Source organism: Erigeron canadensis, chromosome 8 (assembly GCF_010389155.1).
Source record: "Erigeron canadensis isolate Cc75 chromosome 8, C_canadensis_v1, whole genome shotgun sequence".
In the NCBI taxonomy this organism is placed as follows: Eukaryota; Viridiplantae; Streptophyta; class Magnoliopsida; order Asterales; family Asteraceae; genus Erigeron; species Erigeron canadensis.
This window is the reverse complement of record NC_057768.1, coordinates 36,418,257-36,443,145: the sequence shown is the minus strand read 5'-3', so window position 1 is coordinate 36,443,145 and position 24,889 is coordinate 36,418,257. Positions and strand designations below refer to the sequence as shown.

Below are 24,889 nucleotides of genomic sequence, written 5' to 3'. Positions count from 1 at the left end.
GCTTCACTAAACCATGTTTCAATTAGAAATTTGCGTCCAAATAATAAGCCATGTACGATAATTGTTAGAATTTGCGGCTATGGAAGCAACCTCTATATGGAGATGTTAATAACATAGGTAGTATTGAGATGATCCTGATGGACGAACATGTAAGTATTCATTGTTTGAGAATTTTTCTTTTTTGATTAGATTACTTTTTAACATAACTTTCTTTCGAATTTATAACTAGCTTTTTAACATTCTAATGTATAAACATTTTCATTTTGACAGTTTGATAAAGTGGTTGTTGTTGCAATAATCGGTTTTATTCCAACCGACCAGTTATGGTATTCAATGGAATGTATGAACTGTTCTCAAGAAGTTAAGTTGACCGGTCTCTACATGGATGCATTCGACATTATTGATGCTTTAAGGGACAACAAAATATGGATTTGTTGTTCATGTAACAAAGAAGGAGTTCTCATCAATCCTAGGTATATATTTATATTTCATATTAAAACTCTATAATCATTAAGTTGTGTGATAAAATTGTATATCTGTTTTTTTTTTTGTAGGTTTAATGTGCAAGTTAGGATTGTAGATGCAACTGGTGCTATTGGAGTTAAAATGAATGATCAATAAATTTCAAATCTTATACAATGAACAGCCTGTCAAATTTGTGATGAAAATTATGAGGTATATTTGGTCTATTTTAGTGCTAAATAAGACTTTTCTATGCATTTTAGGTCATTAGTTTTTTTTAAAATGGTCATTAGTTGTAATAGGAGTATATTTACTTTGCTACATGCATGCTTATACTGGTGTTAAAAAAATTATTTAAGGTTATAGCGCATCCACGTGGGTCTATATATCAAAGTGGGGGAAAATTCATAATACTTATAACATCCAGGTAACCAACATAATCCTTCTTATATGCGTCTACTATGGGCAATCAATTTTATAATTTCTCTCCGGCGTGCAATGTACGCGTTTTAAGCCCTCGTGTATCATTAATAAATCCCAAGGTATATCTAGCATTCTTCTTCTTTAAATTAATCAACTCATAAGAATATTTTTATTATGTCCAACTCAATTATATTTATTCATTAATACAATCTTAAAATAAAGTTTAAACAAAAATTATTTAGAGTTGTCTATGTATCGCACAGGGTCATTTTGAGACACAAAATAAATATTAAAATACTAAAGGAAATGACGTGGATGCTTACAAGTAATTGCTGATGTAGATTTACACATGTAAAACTACTTTTACATCCATCCACAAAAAGGGAAGCCATTTTTAAGCCCCTTTTAGTTTTTACCCACATTGTCTCCTAAATCAACATTACATAATCTTTGTTAATACTTTATTTGGATGTTTTTGGACTCAAATTGTTGAAATCAATTGCAATTGGACATTCATGTACGAATGTCTAATTCTGCAGGTAATGTGTTCGTTTTGATAAAATGTCCCAATGAATTTCATTCGTTTGTTTTGGTGGCTTAATTCATTAATCTTGAATGTATATATGACATTTGTATATTTATATTAATTTAAATTGTTGGTTTGTGTTATTTGATCATTTGGTTGATGGATTTATGTTTTTAGATTCTGGGTGCTGTAAAAATTGATTGGTGTCTCATTCATTATGGTTTATGGTGATTGATATTTGTGAGGGGAAGAATTTGAGAGGGAAATCTTGATTGGATTCTTTCCTGGGTTTGCAAAAAGTTGTAAACTTTGGGAAGGAGGAAATGTCTAAATTTGAAGGTGTTCGTGTTAAGGATCAAAGGCTTCAGAATCAATTCTCGCAAGCTCAACTTCGTAGCCTTAAGTCTAAGGTAATCTATCGAGGTGTTTGAGCGGTGAATACTTGGGATTTTCCAAACGAGGTCCCACTTTAACTCCTTGGGTTATATTGCTTTTCTCCTCAAAAAGAAAAAGTTAATACTTTTCCACATTAAAGAGATATTTGATGTTTTATTGTTTTTCTTGGTGTATAGTTTATACATTTAAAGAAGGAAAATGGTCAAGTAACTACTAGTGACTTGCCACCCTTGCTTGTGAATTTGAAGCCTTTCAATGTGATCTTCAAGGAAGATGAGATAAGGGAAATATTGTGTGAGCCGGGTACAGATGAGGGAACAAAACTTGATTTTGAAGGCTTTCTCGAGGTAAATACTCGATGTCTATTGTTTATTGCATTTTTTTTAATTTCAACATGTTTAGGCCATTTAACGTTTTTATTTTGTTGACCCATGTAATGAAGAATGGAGAATGGAGGGAAATGTTATAAACAAACATGTGACGACTGTGTTTTCATCATTGCTTGATCATTTTAAGTAGTAATTTGTGTTCATTTTTTGTACACACCAAGGTGTGGATTAATATCTAGCTACATGCATTATATGGGCAGGCTTACATTAATTTACAAACACAAGCTGCTAAGAAATTGGGGAATTCGAAGAACGCATCTACTTTTCTTAAAGCAACATCCACGCTACACACTGTACAAAATTCCGAGAAAGAAGTTTATGTTGCACATATAAATAGTTATCTTAGAGATGATCCATTCATGAAGCAGTTTCTTCCAATCGATTCATCCACCAATGCTTTGTTTGATCTTGTTAAAGATGGAGTTCTTCTATGGTATTTAAGCAGGGTCTGGTGTTTTACTCTACTTTGTCATGACTTCACAAGCCGATTGATCATAATGGTTTTGATATATCATTATGGTCTTATGCAGTAAACTTATCAATGTGGCTGTACCTAATACAATAGATGATCGAGCTATAAATACCAAGAAAGAACTCAATCTTTGGGAAAGAAATGAAAATCATACTCTTTGCCTCAACTCTGCGAAGGCTATAGGTTGCACTGTAGTCAATGTTGGAAGCCAGGACCTGGCTGAAGGAAAAGTAAGTTATTTGGCTGGCAATTTTTTAGTTACCATATTTTTGAGGCTTGAAATATTGGAAGCGGAGTCAAATTATCCATCGAATTCGAAAATAAATTTGTGCCAGACCTACCTTAAAAGTGAATTTAGTCACCTCATTCAAGCACTCCCTTCCTTAGTTTGATACATCATGTATGTAGTAGTCTTCTGACTTAAACTCAAAAATTTTGCAGCCTCATTTGGTACTTGGCCTAATTTCTCAAATCATAAAGGTTAGTTTTTGTATGTATAGTCACATAAACTGAAGTTGTTTGCATCCATGCATCTTGTATTCATTTCTAATGTATACAACTTGTCGCACTTGCTTGTAATGGTGACACCTACAGATACAACTCCTAGCAGATCTCAACCTTAGGAAAACACCTCAGCTTCTAGAATTGATGGATGAAGATGATGTAATTTTTTTTCTTTCTCGATTGCTCGCTAAGGTTATTCAACAATCAACATGCATGCATGTGGTTCATCCATTCTTTTGTAGGATGTTGAAGAGCTTGTAACGTTAGCTCCTGAGAAAGTATTATTAAAGTGGATGAACTTTCATCTTAAGAAAGCAGGCTATGAAAAAACCGTAACAAATTTCTCTTCGGATTTGAAGGTATAACTCTCTTCCAGTTTTGACAAGGTCTCCTTATGAAGGTATCTTTATTTGTTTTGAGTATGTTAATGTCTTTTTATGCTGGTGGGTATTATCAATGTTTTTAAACCCGTCGAACCAGGTTTTAGAGGTTTTAACCGGCTCGTTTGTTTGGTGGTGCGTGAGTCGGTTTGAACAACCCAAATTAGTCAAAACTGGACGAAACCCATTTTTAAGAAGGAAAATTACCAAAAGTTAACAAACCAACGAATCATGCTTTCTTCTTTTTTTTTTTTTCCTTTCCATATGATGTTTCTCGTCGTGTGAGTTAAGTTAGATTGAAAAATACAAATTTGCAGGTTGGTTATAGTGAAAGATGAGAGAGATAGATACAAAGTATTTTTTTGACAAATATAGTTATACTATAACAAGTATGATACAAATTGGTATATATTAAAAAAGTATTAAGAAGATGATCTTGTTGAAGTCATTTTATATTTTTGTAGTGTTAATCTTCCTACTTATGTAGTGTTCATTTCATTTTACAAAGTTTTTGTACTACACATATGGAGATTGAACCTTAGAGTTTTTTTTTTCTTCTAATGGCATATTTATAATACATTTGTAGGATGCAGAAGCTTATGCTTACCTGCTTAATGTTCTTGCACCAGAACATTGCAATCCAGTCACACTAGATATAAAGGATCCTGCTGAACGTGTCCAATTGGTACTTGAGCATGCCGAGAGAATGAAATGCAAAAGATACTTGACTCCAAAGGATATAGTTGATGGCTCCACAAATTTAAATTTGGCGTTTGTTGCACAACTATTCCATGAAAGGTTTGGGGTGACTCTTTATTTTCATTCATTCTTTACCTATAGGTGCCAAAATGGACGAGTTTGGATGGTTCAGTAACATGTCAAAATGATGACCCTCCAATTTTTTTTATTTTTGAATTTGGAATATACTGATTAATATAATAATATTAGCTAATAGCTATATCTATCATAATGATACAAATTCGCTGGAACTTTCAATGTGTTCGCCCATTACTCTCAAAATTTAACTGAAGAGCATTGGTGCACCAGGGTCGCCATTTCTGTCGTTTTATACATACTACTAATTGTCTAGTTGGTTTATGTGCTATAGGTTATAGGCAGAAAACTATGCACCTTATATTATATAATTTGTGACTTCTTATCACAATCTTATGAACATACAATGTGTAGGAATGGTCTATCTAACGATAGCAGCAAAGTCTCTTATGCTGAGATGATGAAAGACGATGAGCAAGTGTCGAGGGAAGAAAGATGTTTTAGACTCTGGATCAATGGTCTTGGAATTTCTTCGTATGTTAATAACTTGTTTGAGGATGTCAGAAATGGGTACACACTTTTTTTTTTATACATCTATACCCATGTTTAACATTTCAAACAATGCAAAAAGTTATATATAAAGGGTCAAAATTTTCATCTCGTTTTATAAAGGAAGCAATAATACAAGACTAAACTATTTTCCATTTTTGTTTTGGGTCAATTTTTTAGAAACATTTGATTGTGAATCTCTTGTTCATGCAGTTGGATTCTTCTAGAGATTCTAGATAAAGTTTCTCCGGGGTCAGTTAATTGGAAGCAAACAACTAAACCACCTATTAAGATGCCATTTAGAAAAGTCGAGAATTGTAATCAGGCTGTTAGGATCGGAAAATATTTAAGATTCTCCCTCGTAAACATACAAGGAAATGACATTGTACAAGGGAACAAAAAACTCATACTTGGTAACAACTTAACGATCTTGGGCTCATTTTAGTGCAGAGAAGGTAACCATTTTGAACTTATGTCTCTTTCATTTCAGCTTTCCTATGGCAGTTGATGAGGTATAACATGCTCCAACTTCTAAAGCATTTAAGATCGCGCTCCCAGGAGATAACTGATGGTTATATTTTGAGATGGGCGAATAGAAAAGTGAAAAACATAGGTAGAACTTCCCAGATGGAGAGTTTCAAGGTGATATGAATAAAAAGGCGTTAATTTGTTAATCTATTGCTTCTCATGTTGTTTATCTTAATCTTAATGTTTATGCAGGATAAAACCCTTTCAAATGGAATATTCTTTCTTGAGCTTCTTACTGCAGTGGAGCCCAGAGTTGTCAATTGGAACCTTGTAACCAAGGGTGTAAGTGGTATGTTTTTTTTGCATCCATTCAATATATTGGTCATTTAGCTAATTTGCGAACATTTAGGGTAGAAATATAATATCTACGTAACTATGGTTAAGTACCGACAAAGTTATGTAAATATAATATATAGATTGTTGACGTTGCAAAAGGTGGGGGAATGGGTTGGACAACGCGTCAAATGGGCATAGTTTAAAACCCAAAGCAGGGGTTGTAGGTTGCGTTACAGCTTTCCCCCGTTTTTTTGTGAACTTCTAAATTATAATATATATTAAGTATGGTTAAAAAATATATATTATTTTAGCTGAATAGTTATTGTCGATCATGGTAATAGATGACGAGAAGAAATTGAATGCAACTTATATCATAAGTGTTGCGCGAAAGCTTGGCTGCTCAATCTTTTTACTCCCCGAAGACATCATGGAGGTAATTGATGCCCTGTGTCTTTCTTTCCATGTGTGAATGGGTCGAATATCTGAGGCGCTTTTGTCTATTACAATACATTTACAGGTGAACCAGAAGATGATGCTTATGCTAACAGCCAGCATCATGTACTTTTACCTTCAACAATCTGATGAAGAGCCTGAATCGACACCATCATCTGTTGTAGTCACACCCGATGCATCCCCAGCCCCATCTATTAATGGCGATGATGACGGTTCTGTGTGTGGAGAGTACTTCAACATGACCATTGATGATGCAGCCTCTGATACAACGTGTGCTTCAAATATTGAAGACATTACTTCACTGTAAATCTTGTTGGTTTTCTTTCCAAGAATCAAGAAAGGTTACATAACTAGGAATGGACTTCAACAGTAGATTTAAATGACTATATGGTCAAAGTGTATATTTAAACCTCTTAAATTGTTTTTGGGTGATTCTTTTGAATCAATCACTAGTAGATGGTATATTAGGCTTTTGATATCTATTTATATGCCGACAGTACTTTGACATAACCAGGAATAATCTTGAAACGACACAAATATTAGCAAGTTCAATTCGAAAGACAAGAGATATTAACAAGTATGGAATAACTGTTTGTATGAAGTTTTCAAAATTTTCAATGTCCTGGTGCTATTATTCCCGTTTGATAGATATACCTATGAATTTGTCACCATCATTACACAAATCTTTCAAAGGTTATTTGTTATATCATTTTGGAGATGTCGAAATATTACGATAAAAGTTCAAAGTTCAAAACATAGTCTTGTACAACGTTGGGAAGCAAAAAGAAATCAAAGATTATATCAAAAAATGGATAAACCATTGTATCTAGATGGCGTTGAGGTTTATGTGTTAAAATCACTTTCACCATTTCACAAGGATGAGCACAAAATCCTAAGTCAGTCTCATCCCGGTACCAGGAAGTGGTACCGAGTCCAGATGGGATCGGGACCGGTATTAGTTTTATATGGTTTTTGGGATTGGGACGTGGACGATACCGAGAAAATCCCTCGAATTGCGGGATTCAAAGTACCTTCCGCAGGTCCGGTACTACATATTCGTGATTTCCGGGGCCGCTACTGTCAGTACCAAGATCGATCCTATGCCTGTTCCTAGCAATTCAAAAACTTGAGTATAAATAGTAGACAAACATATGTCATAGATTAAGTGCGATAATTTCTTAATAACTTTGATAATTTAAATTTGAATTTGAACTTGAAAAATGTGTTTTTATTTGTATTTCTGGTTTTAAGGTTTTTTTTATGGGTAATTATATATCAACCTAACAATTAATTTAAAACCTTTATCACATGACATGCATAATCTATTTATTTATCTCTTAATCTTTATAGCAAGTGTCATCGTCAAGTTATGATCGATAATTGAAATAGACCTCTTTCTCTCACTTTTGTCAAAATAAAAAATGTACAATGTAACAAGTTTATAGTAAAAATAAGTCACTAATTTAATTTTGATAAATAAATAACCAAAATCGCAATTTCATTTCGATATAACTATAAACAAACTTTGTTGTTAGTAAACTAATTTTTTTTTGTTATTAGGTATGTAGACATTGACTTTTGATACCTTAATAAAGTTAAAAACTTACAAATATATATTTATGACTACGATTCACCTACATACGATACACAATGATAAATGGATTTTAGAAAATATTTTAGCTCACTTACGTTAAATCTAAAATTTTAAAAAATTAGGACAAATAACATGGTAAGCGCGTTGTACTGATACAACATGTGAGATGTCGTAACAACTTATGGTGGCGGCGACATGTATGGTCTGTATTTGTGGAGGCGAAAATAAGTTGTTTAGATATATGAATATGGACATATGAAAGGTATCACGATAGTACCTAAGGTTGGGTACTGCCCGCTCACATACAGGGCCACAGTCTGTATATTTAATAAACTTCAAGTGAAAAAACGGAATCTTTTTTCTTCACAAATCCATAATACACATCATTTTTTCTATGAATATAGTTTAAAAGAACGGAAAAATATTAGTTTTTAAGTTGAAAATAAATTATTATGAGGTCATTTTAGGTTAGATTGACAATGGATGGGATAAATGTATCCACCATGGTGAATTGATGATGCAAACTCCAAAGTTTGTTGGTGATGACTCTTTAAAACGGATTTGTTTTGTTTGACTTTTTTGAATACGAATAAGCTTTCCAAATATTGATATTAAAAGAAAATATAAAAAAAATATTAGATTTAGATGAAAGTATTATTAAAGATTTATACGATATATATATATATATATATGACGTAGTATATTCCGTATAATTGTAAACCTAGACCTCCCTCACCTTGTCAGACACCTGCACCAAATTTCCCCCAATTTAATTCTCACTTCTTTACAAATCATCATCCATTATTATCCGATACATACGATACATACAGGTATATTATCATTTTATCTTTATATGTATACATATACATATATATGTATGTATATTTATCTGTATATATACTTCATACCGTTTTTTTTTTCTTTAATTTGATCGATTTTTCACGTAAGCTTCTTTTACAGTAAACCCTAGCTAAACAAATTGTGATCAAATTTCACAACTACGTATTTTTTGATATTATAATATAATTACTTACAGAATTTTTTTCTATATGTTTTATCTTTTGAAGTTCTGGTATAAACTATCACACAGGAAGTGTGTATCTTTAGGTGTGTGTGCTTTGTTTCGGTTCTGTTAGGGTATATATAAAATGGGTAAATGGAGAGGGTCCCCTTGTTCCGAAAAAGTCGAGCTTTTGGCTTTTACGCATGCAGCTTAACTGTTATTTCTTTAGCTTTTTTCCCTAGACTTTTTTTCACTGGGCACCTTAAGATTAGAAAGATAAAAAAGCATAAGGAACTGGCATGGTGCCTGTCTGCCCGACAATGTAAGGGTGTCAAATTATTTTGGGCGAATTTATGAATACATTATTTAGATGATTTTGGGGGTTATTAAGGCATTGCATTATTCTTATGAATTTCTGGTTAGACTGTGAAAGATTGTTACTTTCTGGTTAAACTGCTTCTCTTGATGTTACAGACACAAGTTCTGTTTATCTTGTCAAGTGCATTGGAAAATGAATAGTGATTTATATTATTGACTGGGAAATCATGGAACTTGTGGAAATTTGTGGCTATTTTACCTTGCATAATTATGTGTTTTGAAAGGTCGTTACTTTATATGCTAACCAAATTATTTGCCGTAACAATGGGTTGTTTCGTGTGTTCTGGAAAACGTGTGTTACATGGGAAACCTCGGTCTTCTAATCTTTTATATGTGCTATCTTGTGGAATACTTTAATCTACTCATTGATTCTTGAGTTTTGACTGAGATGTGTGTATGTCTAAAAAATATGTGATATTAAAAGTTTTGTCTCATTACTAGTGGCAGAAACTTAGAACATGGCATCTTCGGATGATGAGGGTGAGACATTTCCAGATGCCGTCTCGGACTACTATTTTTCTGATGGACATGAAGAACCACTTCCATTTTCAAAGCTACCTGTGCAATGGAATGAGAGTGAGAGTTCAAGTGCTACTATAGGGTCCATTTTTCTGCGTGGCACCGTTGATAATGGCCTTAGAAAGTTTTACCAGCAGGTCAAAGCATGGAAGTATGAATTCTTGACGACTATTCCAGAGATTTCAGTGCTTTGCAAAGATAACCACTGGATCAAACTTCAAAAACCTAGGAAGAGCTATCAAAATTTGATTAGGTCAATATTGATCACTGTGCATTGCTTATGCTTCCTTAAACGCAAACCAGAAGCATCTGGGAAATCTTTGTGGGACCACCTTCTGAAAGTTTTTAGGTATATCTAATTGTCAATGTGACTGGGATTTTAGTTTATTTATCTGTTTATACAAGCTCTTTAGGTCTGTCTCTTTCCAATCGCAGGTCGTATGATGTGAGCCCTTCAGAGAATGATTTGATAGATCATATCAACTTTGTTAGAGATGCTGTAAAGAGGGACGAAACTTTGGCAAACTCCAAGGTTTGTCTTACTCCATTCTTTCAGTATTCATCAGATATTTAACAATTTCATTTGATGACTACTTGTATAGGGAACTTTCTTATCGTCGTTTAAGTTTTTAGCGTCCAACTATGAGCCTTTGAGCCAAATGCCATTTATGTGGTGGTGAATCTAGGGTTGAATCTTGCACGGTTTGTTAGCATAGACTGCATAGTTTAGGTAGGGAACATAATGAATGGGTCAAACAGGTCGGGTCATTAATGCAAGACAAACATCATAATTGTATCTGACGACATAGCCATTGTTTAGACATCATATTCGTCACAATAATAATCATAATGATATACTAATAATAAACACTAACAGTAGCATTAAAACTAGCAATAATGTTGGAAATTAGTAATTAATTGTGAGGTGTTGAAATGCACGACCCTTATGACTCAAGTTTAGGGGTTTTTAGTCATTTACAGAACCTGGAAACTACTGGGAAAAAAAAGTTAATAGTGGGATTTTTAATCGAAGAACCAATAGGGAGTGTAAACACTAGGATATCTCTCTGCTTAACTTTTTTATTTTTATTTTGTGGGTGTGGGGGACCTGGTGGTTCCTGTTATAGTTTCAAGGTGGTTCTCAATAGAGGTGTCCAATATATGGATTCAATTCAAAGATACCAAAGATCAAATCAAACCGAAGTCGAATTCTTAAAATTGATTTGGTTTTTGGATTCTTTGGTTTGGTTTGAGACTAATTCGATTTCTCAGTCTGGTTTATTATTTGATTTATTTTGAATTATTGATTTTTAATCAAACCAGGTCGAAAATCAACTTCAGTTATATATATATATATATATATATACCCACACAAATAGTTAGACTTGTACGAGTCGTGAGTCGACTCAATACAGATTATAAATGTAACGACTCAGTGACTTGAATTAGCTTCTGACTCGTAGATGAATCTCGGGTTCTGATGGGACTTCGAAGGAGTCTACTCGAATAGTGACTCCTAGGAATCGCAGCTTCAGCAAAGAAAAAACACTTGAAAATCTTATTCTGGTTTCGGTTTTGTGGTTTTCGTTGGTGGCTTGCTGAGTTGCAGAGAGTAAAGAAATAAAAAAAGAATGGTTATAATGAAAAAAAAACATATGTTCCCAAGGCACCAAATGATGGCTTCGTTACCACCACATAATCTTTTTTCTTTCTTTTTCTTTTCTTGACTTTTAATTATAAATAATGTTAATTAGAATTATATTTACTCCTTTAAAATTATAAATTAAATAAATGTTGACAAATATATGCAAATAAAGTATATGTTCTAATTGTTATGATTAACTATTAAACAAAAATAAGTATAAAAGTTGGAAGAAGTAAATAAAATAAGGTATTAGCTCATTTCAGTTCTAATAAATCACTCTATTTTATACATTAAAGTTAAAATCTGTTTTGCAACCCATACTTTTCATGTTGTATGTGTCGTAGCAAAGTAGTCAGACAGGTTTTTGCCTTGTTAAGGCATGGTGTTGTTTTGTATACTGTTTCAATGGTAATAAAAGTTTAGAGTGTAATTTACAAAAAAATTATATAGGATGAAAATCCGTAAGAAATGCCGATATTGTTAATAAATGAGAGAAGACTATCAATATATGCATGTTTTACACGTACATTATATATTTTTGCTATATAATTTTGATTTTCACGACTCCTACGAGTTACGATACGAGTTAGGATACAAGTTACGAGTTGAAACACAATTCAAAAATTCACAAAACGAGTCGAAACACGAGGTACAAAACTTATACCAATTAGTTTAGATAACTTAATAGTATTAAATAGATATTGAAGTTTATAATACTTATGTATTTTTTTTCATTTAATAAGTTTTTGGTGGTAAATGATTATTATTTAAACTTTCAATTGCTAGAAATTCTAGAAGGAATTTTGCCAACAAAAAGTCTACATAGTTTGAAAAAGAGATTAACCCGAGTACCAAAGTTATCATAAAAAGTTATCAATTTAACCAAGTTTTTTTTTGGAATTTCACAAATTACCCAGCAACATTGCAATAAAAGGGGAAACTCTCAATGAGTTTTTAAAAATCGCAATAAGATTTTGTGATATCGCAATAAGATAGTATAAAATTCCAATAAGATTATAAAAATCGCAGCGAGAGTTTATAAAATCACTACTTTGACTTTTTATTGCAATTTTCAATCTCTCGCTGTGATTTTCATTTTCTCGTTGTGATTTTTTCAATTTCTCATTGTGATTTTCAATATCTTGTTGCGATTTTCAATTTCCTCACTGCAGTATTTCAATTTCTCGTTGCGATTTTCCATTTTTATATTGCGGTTTTGTTGGGTAGTGGGTGAATTTTCAAAAAACTTGGGTAAAATGATGTATATTTATGAATATTTCCGTACTCATAATATTTTCTCTTTGAATAATGCTCTGGTTTAAGTTGAATTACATATTATCATATTTTGTTTGGTTTGTTCCTAATTGGTTGGATTTGGTTTTCGGTTTGAGCTTTGAAATTGTCAATTCGAGGAAACCGGGTTGACGTGGAAGAAACTGTAAACCTAATCGTTGATCACCCCTAGTTCTAATAAAGCTAATACATGTTTTTAAAGGCATTCCCGGCTTTTGGGACGTGTTGACCCACCTTGGGTGCATGTAAGTCCACCCCTTTATATATGGAACTTGAGCAATGTATGTTATTGCTATCCATGCTTTTTCTGGTCGAATTGGAGGTAGAACTTGATATGAAAATTGTATAGTTTGAGTAGATTCTCATTTCGATCTTGGTTTGAACTTTAAAGTTACTGAATGAAACAGTATTTGGCTGCATTTTTAGAGAATCCTGGAAAGAAGAAGAAACCTGATGAGGTATATGGCTTCTGATTCATCTACTTATTTTTGTCACAATGTTGTTTTGACGTTCTGGAAGTAATTGTGTCGTAGGATGCTGGAGTAGCTACAAAGCCCAGCTTTATAGTCGATGATAATGATGAACCACAAGATGATGACTTCATCATTAAACAGACTGAAGATAGTGATTCTGATGAGGAGGATCATTTTGATTCAGTTTGTGCCATATGTGATGAAGGTGGTAAACTTACCTGGTAAGCTTGTTTGTTTTGTTTTAAACCGATAGCAATTAGTAGTTGTGACGAATTAAATCCTTTTTGCCCCAACCTTTTCTAATAGAGTATTGGGCTTTCAATGTTTTTTCTGGTGATAAAAAGGCTAGAAAGTTGATGTTCAATATTCTTAGTATCTGAGCTATTTAGTCTTGAGAAAATGTTCCACGTGGGAGTTGGACCCCTTCAGTAGATGCTTATTCATCACGGTTAATACGTGTACTTAAGCATAGACAACTTCGTCTTAGAGCTTTAGTTTCTATTCCGTTTCTTGAAATATTACGTGTATTTTTATATAATTTGGTGCACCGGCCTTGTCAAACTGATTTTCTTCTCCTTTCTAGCTGATAGGTTTTCTACTAGATGAGTGTAACTTAACACATATGGTTTTGGTTATCCGGGGTCCCGTGTTGGGAAGTAGATGTGGTAATGTTGATATGGCCATGTGGGCCATATTTTTCCTTTTCTCTTAGAGGTTAAATGAGAACTTTGCAATCTTTTGTAGAAAGAGAAACAGGTGTCAGGATGAACAAGTTGAACAGGTTGAAAGGGACACAGTTTCAAAGTCATTTGACTAGATTTAAGGGAAAAGGAACTAGATGGTACTGGTAGGTGAACCCAAAAAGTATCACTCATACAGTACATATAAATTACCCATACGGCCCCCCTTTTTTGATCTGCTACCTAACCCCCGACCCACCGGTCTCACCACCTCTATCCAGAAGCTATTGCGTGTGATTTGATGATTTGATGGTTTTCTGATGTGTTTTGCCATCTATTGCAGTTGTGATGGGAAATGTTTTAGGTCATTTCACCCGGATAGAAAATCCGAGGAGGCACAAGATTCCAAATGTGAATCCCTCGATAAAACTCCTAAAGAATTGGAGGTGTGTTAACCATATACGAGATTTTTGAACGATGTTAGTTTTGAATATAAATGCTATTTAATTTGCTTAATTGTTCTTTTCATAACAAGTGTTTTTGCATTTGTTATCTTTAGTCATATCCCATCTGTCTTCTTTTTTGCAGGGACAACAATTTAAATGTGAGAATTGTCAGTATAATTTACATCAATGCTATGTTTGTGGTAAACTTGGTTCTTCTGATAAGTCTTCTAATGCAGAGGTATGATATGCTTGAGCAGCTTATCTTCATAGTTCTTGATGATAAGTAGAAAATTGTTTGCATGATAAGAATGGTCTGCTTTAGAGTGATATATCTCGATCTGTTGTTGTTAGACATGTTTATTAGAAAGCTGTTATTTCAGATTCTCTTTTGGTTTTTAAGTCTCTTGTTTATCTGTAAGGGATTATAGTTTATAGAGAATCTGAGTGCTCTGGTAGAGAGATAAGATTTCTATCTACTGGCATAATGCATTTTAATCACTAGATACTGATACAAAGTGGTTACGCCAGGAATAACGTGTACCCTCTCGATCGTGTCGTGGATTTCTTTGTTGCATGGTAGGTCATACTACTTATTTTGAGTCAAACAACCAACAAGGGCTGGTTAGTGAATTTTGCGGTTTGACTATATTCGTAGTTATAGTGTCGTACCAAACAGTTTTATTTGCAGGCCAGTTGTTAGTTGTCCACCGAAAGCGGGTGCTCACTTCTAAATATTTTCATTTTTGCATAATTGCATGAGAGTATTGTTAGAACTTCTCCTGCTGTTAGCTATCACTTTTGCTCATACCTGTTGTATTGAAACTTTTTTTCTATTATTAGAATAATAAACTTATACTCAAACCTTGACTCCACAGTACACACTAGGTTTTTTACACTAGTTATATAAGTTGACCTGGTAATATATTTAAAAAGGAAATATATTCAAATATATATATAGATAGTTTGTCAAAAAATTTAATTAGTTATAGTAACATATTGATAAACCATAAAATAAATAGTTGTACACAATATGTATTATCATATGTCAAATTTTGGTTCATTTTGATGGTTGCAATGAAATTTCTGTATTATATAAATGTTTGGTTCTATAAAGGAAAGGTAATCAATATATAATGCCTGGTTAGGAATGGTAAAGGGAATGAATAAATATGCTTGGTTCTATAAAGGAAAGGTAATCAATATATAATACTCGGTAATGGGGCATTACCCAATAAATTAGGGACTAAGGTAATCATTCCTCTAAAATATATTCTCCTCCCCTTCTTCTCCTTTCTTGGCCGTTGACATTATATATCTATCTGAAAATTTGTGAGGTCATCAGTATATATTTGTACAAAAGTGTAATTTGCTCCATAAATTTTTGAAAACAAATTAAAATGGGATTGAAAGTGTATGCGAATCGAATGTCCCAGCCATCTCGCGCTTTCTCTTAATTATATTATATCTTCTGCAAGTATATCTATCTAATTTCTCTTAGTTAATTCCCCCCTTTATCATTATTGGGTGACTATCAAATGAGAATGGAATTAAAATGAGAACAAATGAGAACACTTAAAAACTACATTTTGATGCATTAAAAGTCCATAAAACTGACATAGTGCTTAACCAATCATCATTATTTAAGTGTTTAACAACACATTGATCCGTCAAAATCGAAAAAATCACGTTTTTTGTTGGATGCATCATTTTGATGAATATGCATCCAAGATAGATGCACAAAACAAAAAACGTGATTTTTTTGATTTTAACGGATCAATGTGTTGTTAAACACTTAAATAATGATAATTAGTTAAGCACTATGTTAGTTTTATGGACTTTCAATGCATCAAAATGATGTTTTTAAGTGTTCTCACCGTTCTTATTTTGAAAGTTTTCTCACTGGAGTGTTACCCTATCATTATTATATATATATATATATATATATCTTTATGATGATGATGGCCAGGCAGGAGTTTGTGGTGGTGGCTGGAGATATTTCCGATGGGCGGTGGGGCTGGAGGTATTTCCGGTGGGTGTCGGAGGTATTCCCAGTGGGTGGTGATCTAAGAATTGTTAAAGAGATAGAATAAAGAATAAGGAGAAGAATTTTTGGAGAGATTTTTTTGAGAAGAAAGATTGACCTCGTAGGTTACTAACCAAGCAACAACCATAAAGGAATATTAGCAATGCATTCCCTTACTCTTACCCTTTCCCATTCCTTTATATTAACCAGGCACCCCCTTAGGTTTTCATGTTATTTAGCAACTGCGAGTATGGAACTAATCATATTATGATAGGAGTATAAGATAGAAGTTCATTATTTGAAAGGATTGAAAGAACATTCTAAAGTTTTGTGTAGTTTGGCTACTCCTATCTAACAACACAGTTTTTGTGTAGTCTTTTTTAGCGAACATTAGAGATGACATTTTGTACTTTTACTTTACGTTCGTATTAACTCTGGTGTTTCCCTTAGTCCATTGTTGTGATACTCTACCTGTCTCATTTTTCATGGGACTTCTTTTGACAGGTTTTTCGTTGTAGTTCTGCAACTTGCGGCCACTTTTATCATCCACAATGTGTGGCAAATCTTCTTAAGAAGAATGATAAAGCTGAGCAACAGGTTCTTAAAGAAAAGATTACTAAGGGAGACCCGTTCATATGTCCCGCTCACAATTGTGCTGTTTGTAAGCAAACAGAAAATGAAAAGGTGAAAGACTTGCAATTTGCTGTTTGCAGGCGGTGTCCAACATCATATCACAGGAAATGTTTACCAAGGTATCTTTCTTTTTTCGTTTCATACATTATTTTTCTCTGTAGTTATTGGCATCTTCATTTTCGTTATTAATTCTGATCACACTACCTTTTTGGTCTCATTGCAGGGGTATCATGTTTGAAGATCAAATTGATGATGGGGATGATGACGATGCCGATGCCGAAGTCAGGGCTTGGGATGGACTTTTGCCTAAATGTCGTGCATTGATATATTGCATGTGAGTCTTGGATCCTTAGATATGATCAAAGAATAGGGGCGTGTCTGCAAAAATCAGTGCGAACTGATAAACCTAGAACCTAATCAACCAAGTACCGGCCATACATGCCACAGTTTTTGGAAATATGGTTTGGTTCTCTGGGTAGAACCAGAGGCTTATTAGTTTTCTGGATTTCTTTAAATATCAATTAAGTTCACAGTTTGTTTTGGGATTGATACTATTTAAACTGGATCCAGGCTGATATATATCTGTTTGCTTTGCGGTCCTATTTATTGGTTTTTAAATCCGTGTTCGGTCCACATTTGTCCCAGGGAAACACCTCCAATCAAGTTTCATTACCTAACCAACATATTTTTATTTTTCAGGAAACATGAAATCATTGAGGAACTAGGCACTCCTGCAAGAACCTTAATATTTAAGAATATTCTTCAAAGTCCGACAGAGCAACCTTCTGGACCATTAAAGAAGAAAAAGAAAGTTCCAATTAAGGAGACGGACACAGATTCAGAACACCCGTTCAAGAAGTCTGTTATGAAGTTACAGCATGGTGTTGAAAATAGATCTTCTAGTAAACTGGAAGGTTCCTTTAAGAAGAGAGCCGAAACTGGGCTTGAATCCTTAAAGAAAAGGAAGGTAGCAGATTCCTCTACAAAAACTCTAAGGAGGAATTTGTCAACAAAAGCTAAGCCCAGCTTGAATGATGGTCAACCAACCTTGGGGAGCAGATTGTTCGATATGTATAAAGGGACACAGTCAAACATATTGGAGAATAATGACACTTGTGTAGATGAACATGAGCAAACCATGACAGGCGATTCGTTACCTACAGAAATTTTACCTCCCATAGATGACAATTCCAAACAGAGGTGTGTCTTATGTTTTTGTTGTAGAGGTGTGCAAAAGTCGGCCTGGATCAATAAAACCAGAAAAATTGGGACTGGACCAGACCTGATCCGTGTATCTTTAGTTTGGTTGTTGGTTTTGAAGTGGATGATAGATCAGTTTTCGTTTTGTTTTGGAATAGGGACAGAACCAGTCTCTCTCTTAAAGTTAATTCTTGCTTTTAAAAAGCAAGATCACTTTTTCCTGTGAAAAATATGAAATGATGTCGTTCTATATACGTATATATATACATCTTTTTCCAATTAAACCTGAATATACACATATTTTTCCAAAATAACCTGAATGTTTTATTTGGTTCATTGTCCTGTTTGTTACAGAACGGTTATAGTAGAAATCTTTTGATTCAATAAAATTTATTTTGTGGTTTTGAACTCGGTCATCTATGGTTTTGGCCCTGTGTACACCACTGCATTGTTCTTCTCCCTGTGATTGATTAAGCAAATTGTATACCTTTAGTTCTTAAAGGGGGTTATCATATTCAAACACTCTTTATACATTGCAGAATACTGGCTTTGATGAAAGATGCTGCTTCATCTATTTCGCTGGACGACATAAAGAAGTACCACAAAGGAAAAGTACCATCAACGCATGCACATTCATCAAGAGTAGACAAAAACATAATGTTGTCTAGGGTGGAAGGTCATGTGGAGGTATCTGTTTTCAACTTTATTCTATCTAAATCTTAGACTAAGTGACTACTAGAGGTGGCAGTTTCCGGCCATTAACTTTTAAGTGGGTCCATTTGGGGCACATATTATTTATAATCAATCAAATGGATTAAGTTAATGGAGTTCACTAATAATAAAATTGGTCAACCAACTCGTGACCAGACCTGTAGCCCTACGCCTCTACGTATATATTTTGCCACCTCTAGAGAACACCTTGTATTCGATCTGAACTCTTCCTTGCTGCAGGCTCTTCATCTAGCTCTGAAAAAGCTTGAAGAAGGATGCAGTGTTGAGGATGCAATGGCTGTTTGTCAACCTAGTGTCATTGACCAGCTACTGAGGTGGAAGGTAGATGTCAAAAATGATCCTTCTTGTTGTGACATTGATTTTTATGATTCTATATTGTTTTGTTATTTTTTCTTTTTTGAATGGCAAATTTGGTCTCAGCGACATGCCTCTTCATATACCCAACTCCATTCCAGAGGAAATGCTGGGGATACCCCTGTCTCCATTCCTGGGAGCATTTTGCTCACACTAGGATTTGAACCCAAGACCTCACAGTTTTAGGTTCCACCATATACCAATCCATCTATTGATGATTGGTTATCTGACTGATAGCTGCACAGTTCATGGTTAACCTTTCACATGATGTACAAAGTCAACACAGATAGTGGAGTAGGTTTCATTATTACTTCTCAAATGAACACATTTTCCAATAAATAAATGCTTAGCCATCACAAGGATGTTGTCTCTTGCTGTGATATATACATTAAAGCTCAACAAAGTTTTCACGGTGTTTTGTTTTTAATTATGTATCATATAGGAAAAGCTCAGAGTCTACCTTGCACCATTTCTGCATGGAATGCGATATACGTCCTTTGGTCGCCATTTTACAAAAGTGGATAAGCTGGAGAAGGTGATCATTGTTTTTTATTTACTTGCAACTAATATTTGGGCTAAATAAAGTAATAAACCATTTATTATTATTCTTCGTCATCACAGTTGGTATTGGATTCTTACTTCCATGTTATTCTATCCTTTTTTTCAGTTTCTTCTTATTTGTTCTTTACAGGCTAATATAATTTGTATTGGTACCTGTTTTAACGTGCAGATTGTCGACAAGCTTCAGTGGTATATAGAAGATGGTGACACGGTAAGAAATTGCTTTGTCTTTGCCTCTTTAGAATTTATTTTTTTCTGGATGTAAGAGATATTGGTCTCATTGTATATTGTGTCATGTGTAAAGTATTTCGTATGTTGAGTTGATCTCTTTGTGGTACTCCATTCACTCTATTTTTTGGCCAATATCCGTTTTGGATGGAACGTTTGGTCTTGTCGTTCAGGGTCTGACACTCTGGCCATTGAAGTATTTAAACATCATACTTTTTGTTATTATAGCTAACATATGTCGGAATTAGTTTATTCTGTATTTTAAGATAGTATATAAACATCATAGTTTTTGTTATCATAATTAACATATATCTGAATTAGTTTATTCTCTTTTTCAGGATAGCATTTGAATATTATAGTTTTGCAATCACAACAAACATATTATCAATAAGAAAGGGAAAAAAAAAAATGTACAAAAGCAACTCATACAAAAAGTTGCCCATTTTCCATTATGCTTGTAATGCCAAAAATTTCCTTCTTAAAACCTAAAACATGGACTTCTCGTTAATGTGATGTGATATTGGACATCCTTCAACAAGGATAATTTGATACATTGGTCGGTCTTGTCTTGGGTGCTTGTGTGAGTACCCTGTGGGCCCCCTCACTTGCTGATTAAAGAAAAATTATCACAATGTACTGCTTTTTGTGCATGTGTTTTTACATATTTTGTTGAAAATGTAGATTTGGCATATGCTTTTGTTGTCTTTTAAATAGCAAGGTTTTGGGATGTTTTTGATTATCTATTAAATTTAGAGTCATGCTTATATATCTGGTTTTTCTGATGAATTTTATCTTATACTTGTACAGGTAGTTGACTTTTGTTGTGGGGCAAATGACTTCAGTTGCCTTGTAAAGAAACGGCTTGATGAAATGGGGAAAATGAGGTGCTTATTCAAAAATTACGATATCACCCCACCAAAGGTAGAAACTTCAGCATGTGAGATTCTAGGGTTATTGTTCTTTTCTATGATATAAATATATCTTTCCATCCTTATAAATATGCAACAACGCTAAAAGTGCCTTTTGGAATTGCCTAAAATCCCTTAGATAAGGATAGCGCCTAAGATATGAAGATTAACATCGTTGCTTTATAGGTTATCCACCTTGGCTTATCGCTTTCTTGAAATTCTCTGGTCTATTACTTTTAGACGTTGTACTTTGGTTACCCTACTGTGCTTTAGTAACAAAAGCTAACATTTTTAATTATATCATTCTAGCGAATATTCAAATTTAGGTTTTGTACCTCTGTGTTTTTTTAATGAATCTTGATGGATTTTAATCATTATCTGTCTGCCCTGGCAGAATGATTTCAACTTTGAGAAGAGGGATTGGATGACTGTTCGTCCAAGGGAATTGCCTTGTGGGTCTCAATTGGTAAGCCATTAATATGATAAATTCAATTTTAAATCCGTTCACTTGGTAAAAAGTTCTCCTTGTCTGACATATGTTACACCCCTTTTGCAGATTATGGGACTAAACCCTCCATTTGGAGTAAATGCCTCTCTTGCAAACCAGTTTATTGACAATGCCCTTCGATTCAAGCCGAAGCTTCTTATTCTTATCGTTCCTCCAGAAACCGAAAGGTAGTCTCTCTCTCTCTCTCTCTCTCTGCACACACACAGAAACTTGATACACACGAGAAGCAAACGGATTCACTAATCTTGTAACGTTGCTTCATAACTTTGTGAAACTGATTTACAATTGTGAATTGAAGCTAAGGGTTAGTAATTCAGTTTACTTCCTCACAACGTGCAACAAGAATTCTAGCAATAAGCGTGAATATGTTCACGTTACTGTAGCTCATTGAGATATATCTATTTTGTTTTTTTGCAACCTTTGTTTCTAACCACTTATATATCCATATGTATTTTTATGCATACATGCACCTCGTTGACCAGGCTGGATAGTGAAAAAAAGAAAGTTCAATATGATTTGGTGTGGGAGGATGCTGAGTTGTTGGCCGGCAAGGTACTTTTAGCTCTTTTGGCTGCTCATAACTTTATTGCTGATTGATCCTTCTGTTCCATAACAATTGTTTGGACCTAACAGCTTGATGGGGTGCCTTTAAGGCTTTAACTACTATCAAAATATCCTAAATTCCCTTGTTTATTTTAGTAGTTGACGAGTTTGATTAAATTGTGGGAAGAAGTCAGTTCGGGATTTATTTATAGAGGGTAAAAGGGATAGAATTTAAAATGTTGGATCATTATGTTAGTAATTATATTATATATATAATGTATGTGAACAAAAAAAAAAAAAAAGAGAACTCAGATGAATTGTGTGGCCCAACCCAACCTGATTTCATTTTCATCCTAAAATTCACTTATATGATCTGAACTTGTTATTTACTCTGTCATTTACGGCCTACGACATTAGCCTTTTTTTTTCCGAATCTTTAAGAACAAGTTATTTCATTCAGTCTGATAGAGGTAGTGCATGATCTGGTATTCTAATGCTGTACTTGCATATGTTTCAGTCATTTTATCTCCCTGGATCTATTGATGTCAGTGACAAGCAAGTGGATAGTTGGAACAACACTCCACCACCATTATACCTTTGGAGCCACCCAGATTGGACTAGTAAGCACAAGACTATAGCTCGGCTGTGTGGCCATATACCTGAAGTACGAGAACCACGGCAATCTGATGAAAATATGCCTGTACCAGGACCTTCAGTTGTAACTGGTGACAAAGAAAATGATCTTCCGATGCCCATTGTTAATCTTCCTGGTATAAAGAAAGGTCCTGAAAGAACCACAGGTAAAGCGAAAAAACGCAACAAAAAGAGAAAGAGTAAAGAAAGTCTGGTCCAGGATAATGGTAACACTGAAATAAAAAACAAGAAGACCATTGAGGAGGAAAAGTCTAATCAGAACCCAAATAAGAGAAACCGTCTTAGTCAAGAAAAAGAACCAGAGAAACCTGACTATAAGCATCTTGGGGATCCCTCGCGTCAAGAACAAGAAGCTGAGAAATATGATGACAGAGATCCTCGGGTGTTCTCTGATGAAGGTCAAGCTCAAAAACATGAAGAAACTCTGAAACATGATAAAAGTCGAGCTTCCCCTCTTGAAGATTATGCTCAGAAACATGACAAAACTCAGGCTCCCTCTCGTGAAGATCAAACGCAGAAAGTTAACAAAAATCAGGCTTCCTCTCGTGAAGATCAAACGCAGAAACTTAACAAAAATCAGGCTTCCTCTCGTGATGATCAAGTTCAGAACTACAAAATGCAGGGTCCCTCTCGTGAAAATCAAGCTCAGAGACACGACAAAACTCAGGGTTCCTCTCGTGAAGGTTCCCAGAAACCTCGTGAAATTGAAGCTCCGAAACTTGACAATAGGCATGCTACTCATGAAGATTCAGCTCAGAAGTTTAACAACAAGCATCATAGAGCCCCATCTCGTGAAAATGAAGTTCAGAAACTGGACAATAAGCATAATTCACCTACCGTTCGTGAAGATCAAGCTCATGAAACTCGTGATACAGATTTTAGCTTTTTGAATGATGAACGATTGTTTGACCAAAGCATAGAGATGAGGTACAACGATGAATCGACTTTTAGCTTACAGAATGATGCAGGGCCATCATTTGACCCATTTTTGGATAGAAGGTACCCAACCACTGAGGAACCTTATCCAGGTTCAGGCTATAGGCGATTAGAGGGTACTAATCTTCTAACTTCTAGCTATTCAACAAGACCTGATCCGGTTCAGTATACTGCCTATGATAGGGTTGGTAGGGGGTCTTATTTTGACGAAATGAGTTCACGAAGCAGTAACTATTCGATGGCCCATCATGAACCTGGATTAACCAGGGGTGGTGCTGCAGATATCATACCATATAACCGGACTAGCACATCTACAATGCAGCGGTATGCACCAAGGCTGGATGAACTGAACTCAAGGATGAACATGGGGAGGTCTGAAGTAGATGGGTTGAGCCACACTAGGATGAGTAGCTTGGGACACCCTGAACCGCTTATTGGAAATCGCGGTGTTGTTGGTTATCACCCACCTCTGCACGGACCGGGATATCGTACGGATTCCATAGGGTTTGCACCCGGTCCGTACAACCCATATTCACAACATAACTCGTCAGGTGGTTGGCTGAACGAGTGATCAAGGTTGGCGTAGTTCGCTTTTATGTTGCATATCTTTCACTTTGTGCTGTCACATAGTTTGATGCTTCTGAAATATATGGATCATGGTTTTCGTGTAATTTTTTCAATTAGTTTACTTGGTGGAATAATATAATTTATGCTTTATGACAAAATGTTCAACTGCTGATTTATATCCGAGGGTATTGCAGCAAGGGTATGCAAAAATCCGCACCAAAAGAACAAAGATCGGAACTATGGCTGATTTGAAGATGGCTGTTTTCAGTCCAATGTTTGGTTTTAGAGATTTTAGTTTTTGGACTGTTATTGAACCAGTTCAGATAAGTTTGCTTTTCGGTAGAGGTTCCCGTTTTGTGGAACATCTCTAATCTGTAACCTTGTATGTCAAGATTTGTAGCATTTTTATTTTTCGTGAAAGGAGTATAAGATAAAACTTCACAAAGGTCCGTATCTTCTTTGCCAAAAAGCTTACATAATGATCTATTACATTGATGGTCCCGATTTAAATGTCTCTTGATATAATGATCTATTACATTGATGGTCCCGATTTACATCATATGATTCATATTATATTATAGTTTGTATCAGATAAAATGTACGTATTTAAAAGCAAAGATAAAATGCTTCAATTTTATTTTTGAACAGTTAGTCATTTCGAGTAATTACATTTTAAGAAGTATCAAGACTTAAAATCAAACATGTTAGCTTATAAGGCCTTGACATTGGGATTATTGAATGCAATTTTTTTTATGGTTTTTTAAATCTATCTATATCTGATGTTTACATAATGATTTTTCAACTTGATGCCTTTTATGAGGATATCATAGCATCTAACTACTATGCTACCTAGTTTGTGGTTTTAAGATTTGAATTATC

At 34.4% G+C, this 24,889-nt stretch overlaps 2 protein-coding genes across 3 annotated transcripts; both read left to right on the top strand.

The window, feature by feature from the left end:
- The first annotated feature begins 1,326 nt into the window (after window positions 1–1,326).
- On the top strand, window positions 1,327–6,608 carry LOC122578269 (fimbrin-1-like). 2 transcript variants are annotated; one of them, XM_043750189.1, is made up of 15 exons: window positions 1,327–1,424; window positions 1,589–1,821; window positions 1,984–2,154; window positions 2,397–2,629; window positions 2,727–2,898; window positions 3,110–3,148; window positions 3,263–3,331; window positions 3,415–3,531; window positions 4,139–4,350; window positions 4,741–4,896; window positions 5,089–5,288; window positions 5,366–5,517; window positions 5,596–5,692; window positions 6,021–6,112; window positions 6,197–6,608. In XM_043750189.1, exons 2-15 carry the CDS (start codon window positions 1,735–1,737, stop codon window positions 6,437–6,439), a joined length of 2,040 nt encoding a protein of 679 aa, XP_043606124.1. In that variant the 5' UTR covers window positions 1,327–1,424; window positions 1,589–1,734; the 3' UTR covers window positions 6,440–6,608. The 2 variants fall into 2 exon arrangements, with proteins under 2 accessions (XP_043606124.1, XP_043606125.1); XM_043750190.1 differs by lacking the exon at window positions 1,327–1,424 and having other exon boundaries at window positions 1,579–1,821.
- A 1,845-nt stretch (window positions 6,609–8,453) lies between these two features.
- LOC122611052 (protein ENHANCED DOWNY MILDEW 2-like) lies at window positions 8,454–24,114 on the top strand. Its single transcript, XM_043784006.1, has 19 exons — window positions 8,454–8,556; window positions 9,549–9,975; window positions 10,062–10,158; window positions 12,972–13,022; window positions 13,098–13,258; window positions 14,061–14,163; window positions 14,306–14,401; window positions 16,691–16,938; window positions 17,043–17,153; window positions 17,519–18,019; window positions 18,559–18,706; window positions 18,971–19,072; window positions 19,548–19,640; window positions 19,836–19,877; window positions 20,702–20,815; window positions 21,197–21,268; window positions 21,359–21,477; window positions 21,793–21,862; window positions 22,371–24,114. The coding sequence occupies exons 2-19, from the start codon at window positions 9,566–9,568 to the stop codon at window positions 24,012–24,014; spliced, it is 4,182 nt and encodes a 1,393-aa protein (XP_043639941.1). The 5' UTR covers window positions 8,454–8,556; window positions 9,549–9,565; the 3' UTR covers window positions 24,015–24,114.
- The last annotated feature ends 775 nt before the right edge of the window (window positions 24,115–24,889 follow it).

Coding starts and splice junctions, on each gene's coding strand:
- LOC122578269 (XM_043750189.1), top strand. CDS start 1,735: ATGTCTAAATTTGAAGGTGTTCGTGTTAAGGATCAAAGGCTTCAGAAT. Junction 2,630..2,726: donor AAAGATGGAGTTCTTCTATG/GTATTTAAGCAG, acceptor GGTCTTATGCAG/TAAACTTATCAATGTGGCTG. Junction 5,289..5,365: donor GAACAAAAAACTCATACTTG/GTAACAACTTAA, acceptor CTTTCATTTCAG/CTTTCCTATGGCAGTTGATG.
- LOC122611052 (XM_043784006.1), top strand. CDS start 9,566: ATGGCATCTTCGGATGATGAGGGTGAGACATTTCCAGATGCCGTCTCG. Junction 14,402..16,690: donor ATAAGTCTTCTAATGCAGAG/GTATGATATGCT, acceptor TTCTTTTGACAG/GTTTTTCGTTGTAGTTCTGC. Junction 18,020..18,558: donor GATGACAATTCCAAACAGAG/GTGTGTCTTATG, acceptor TATACATTGCAG/AATACTGGCTTTGATGAAAG.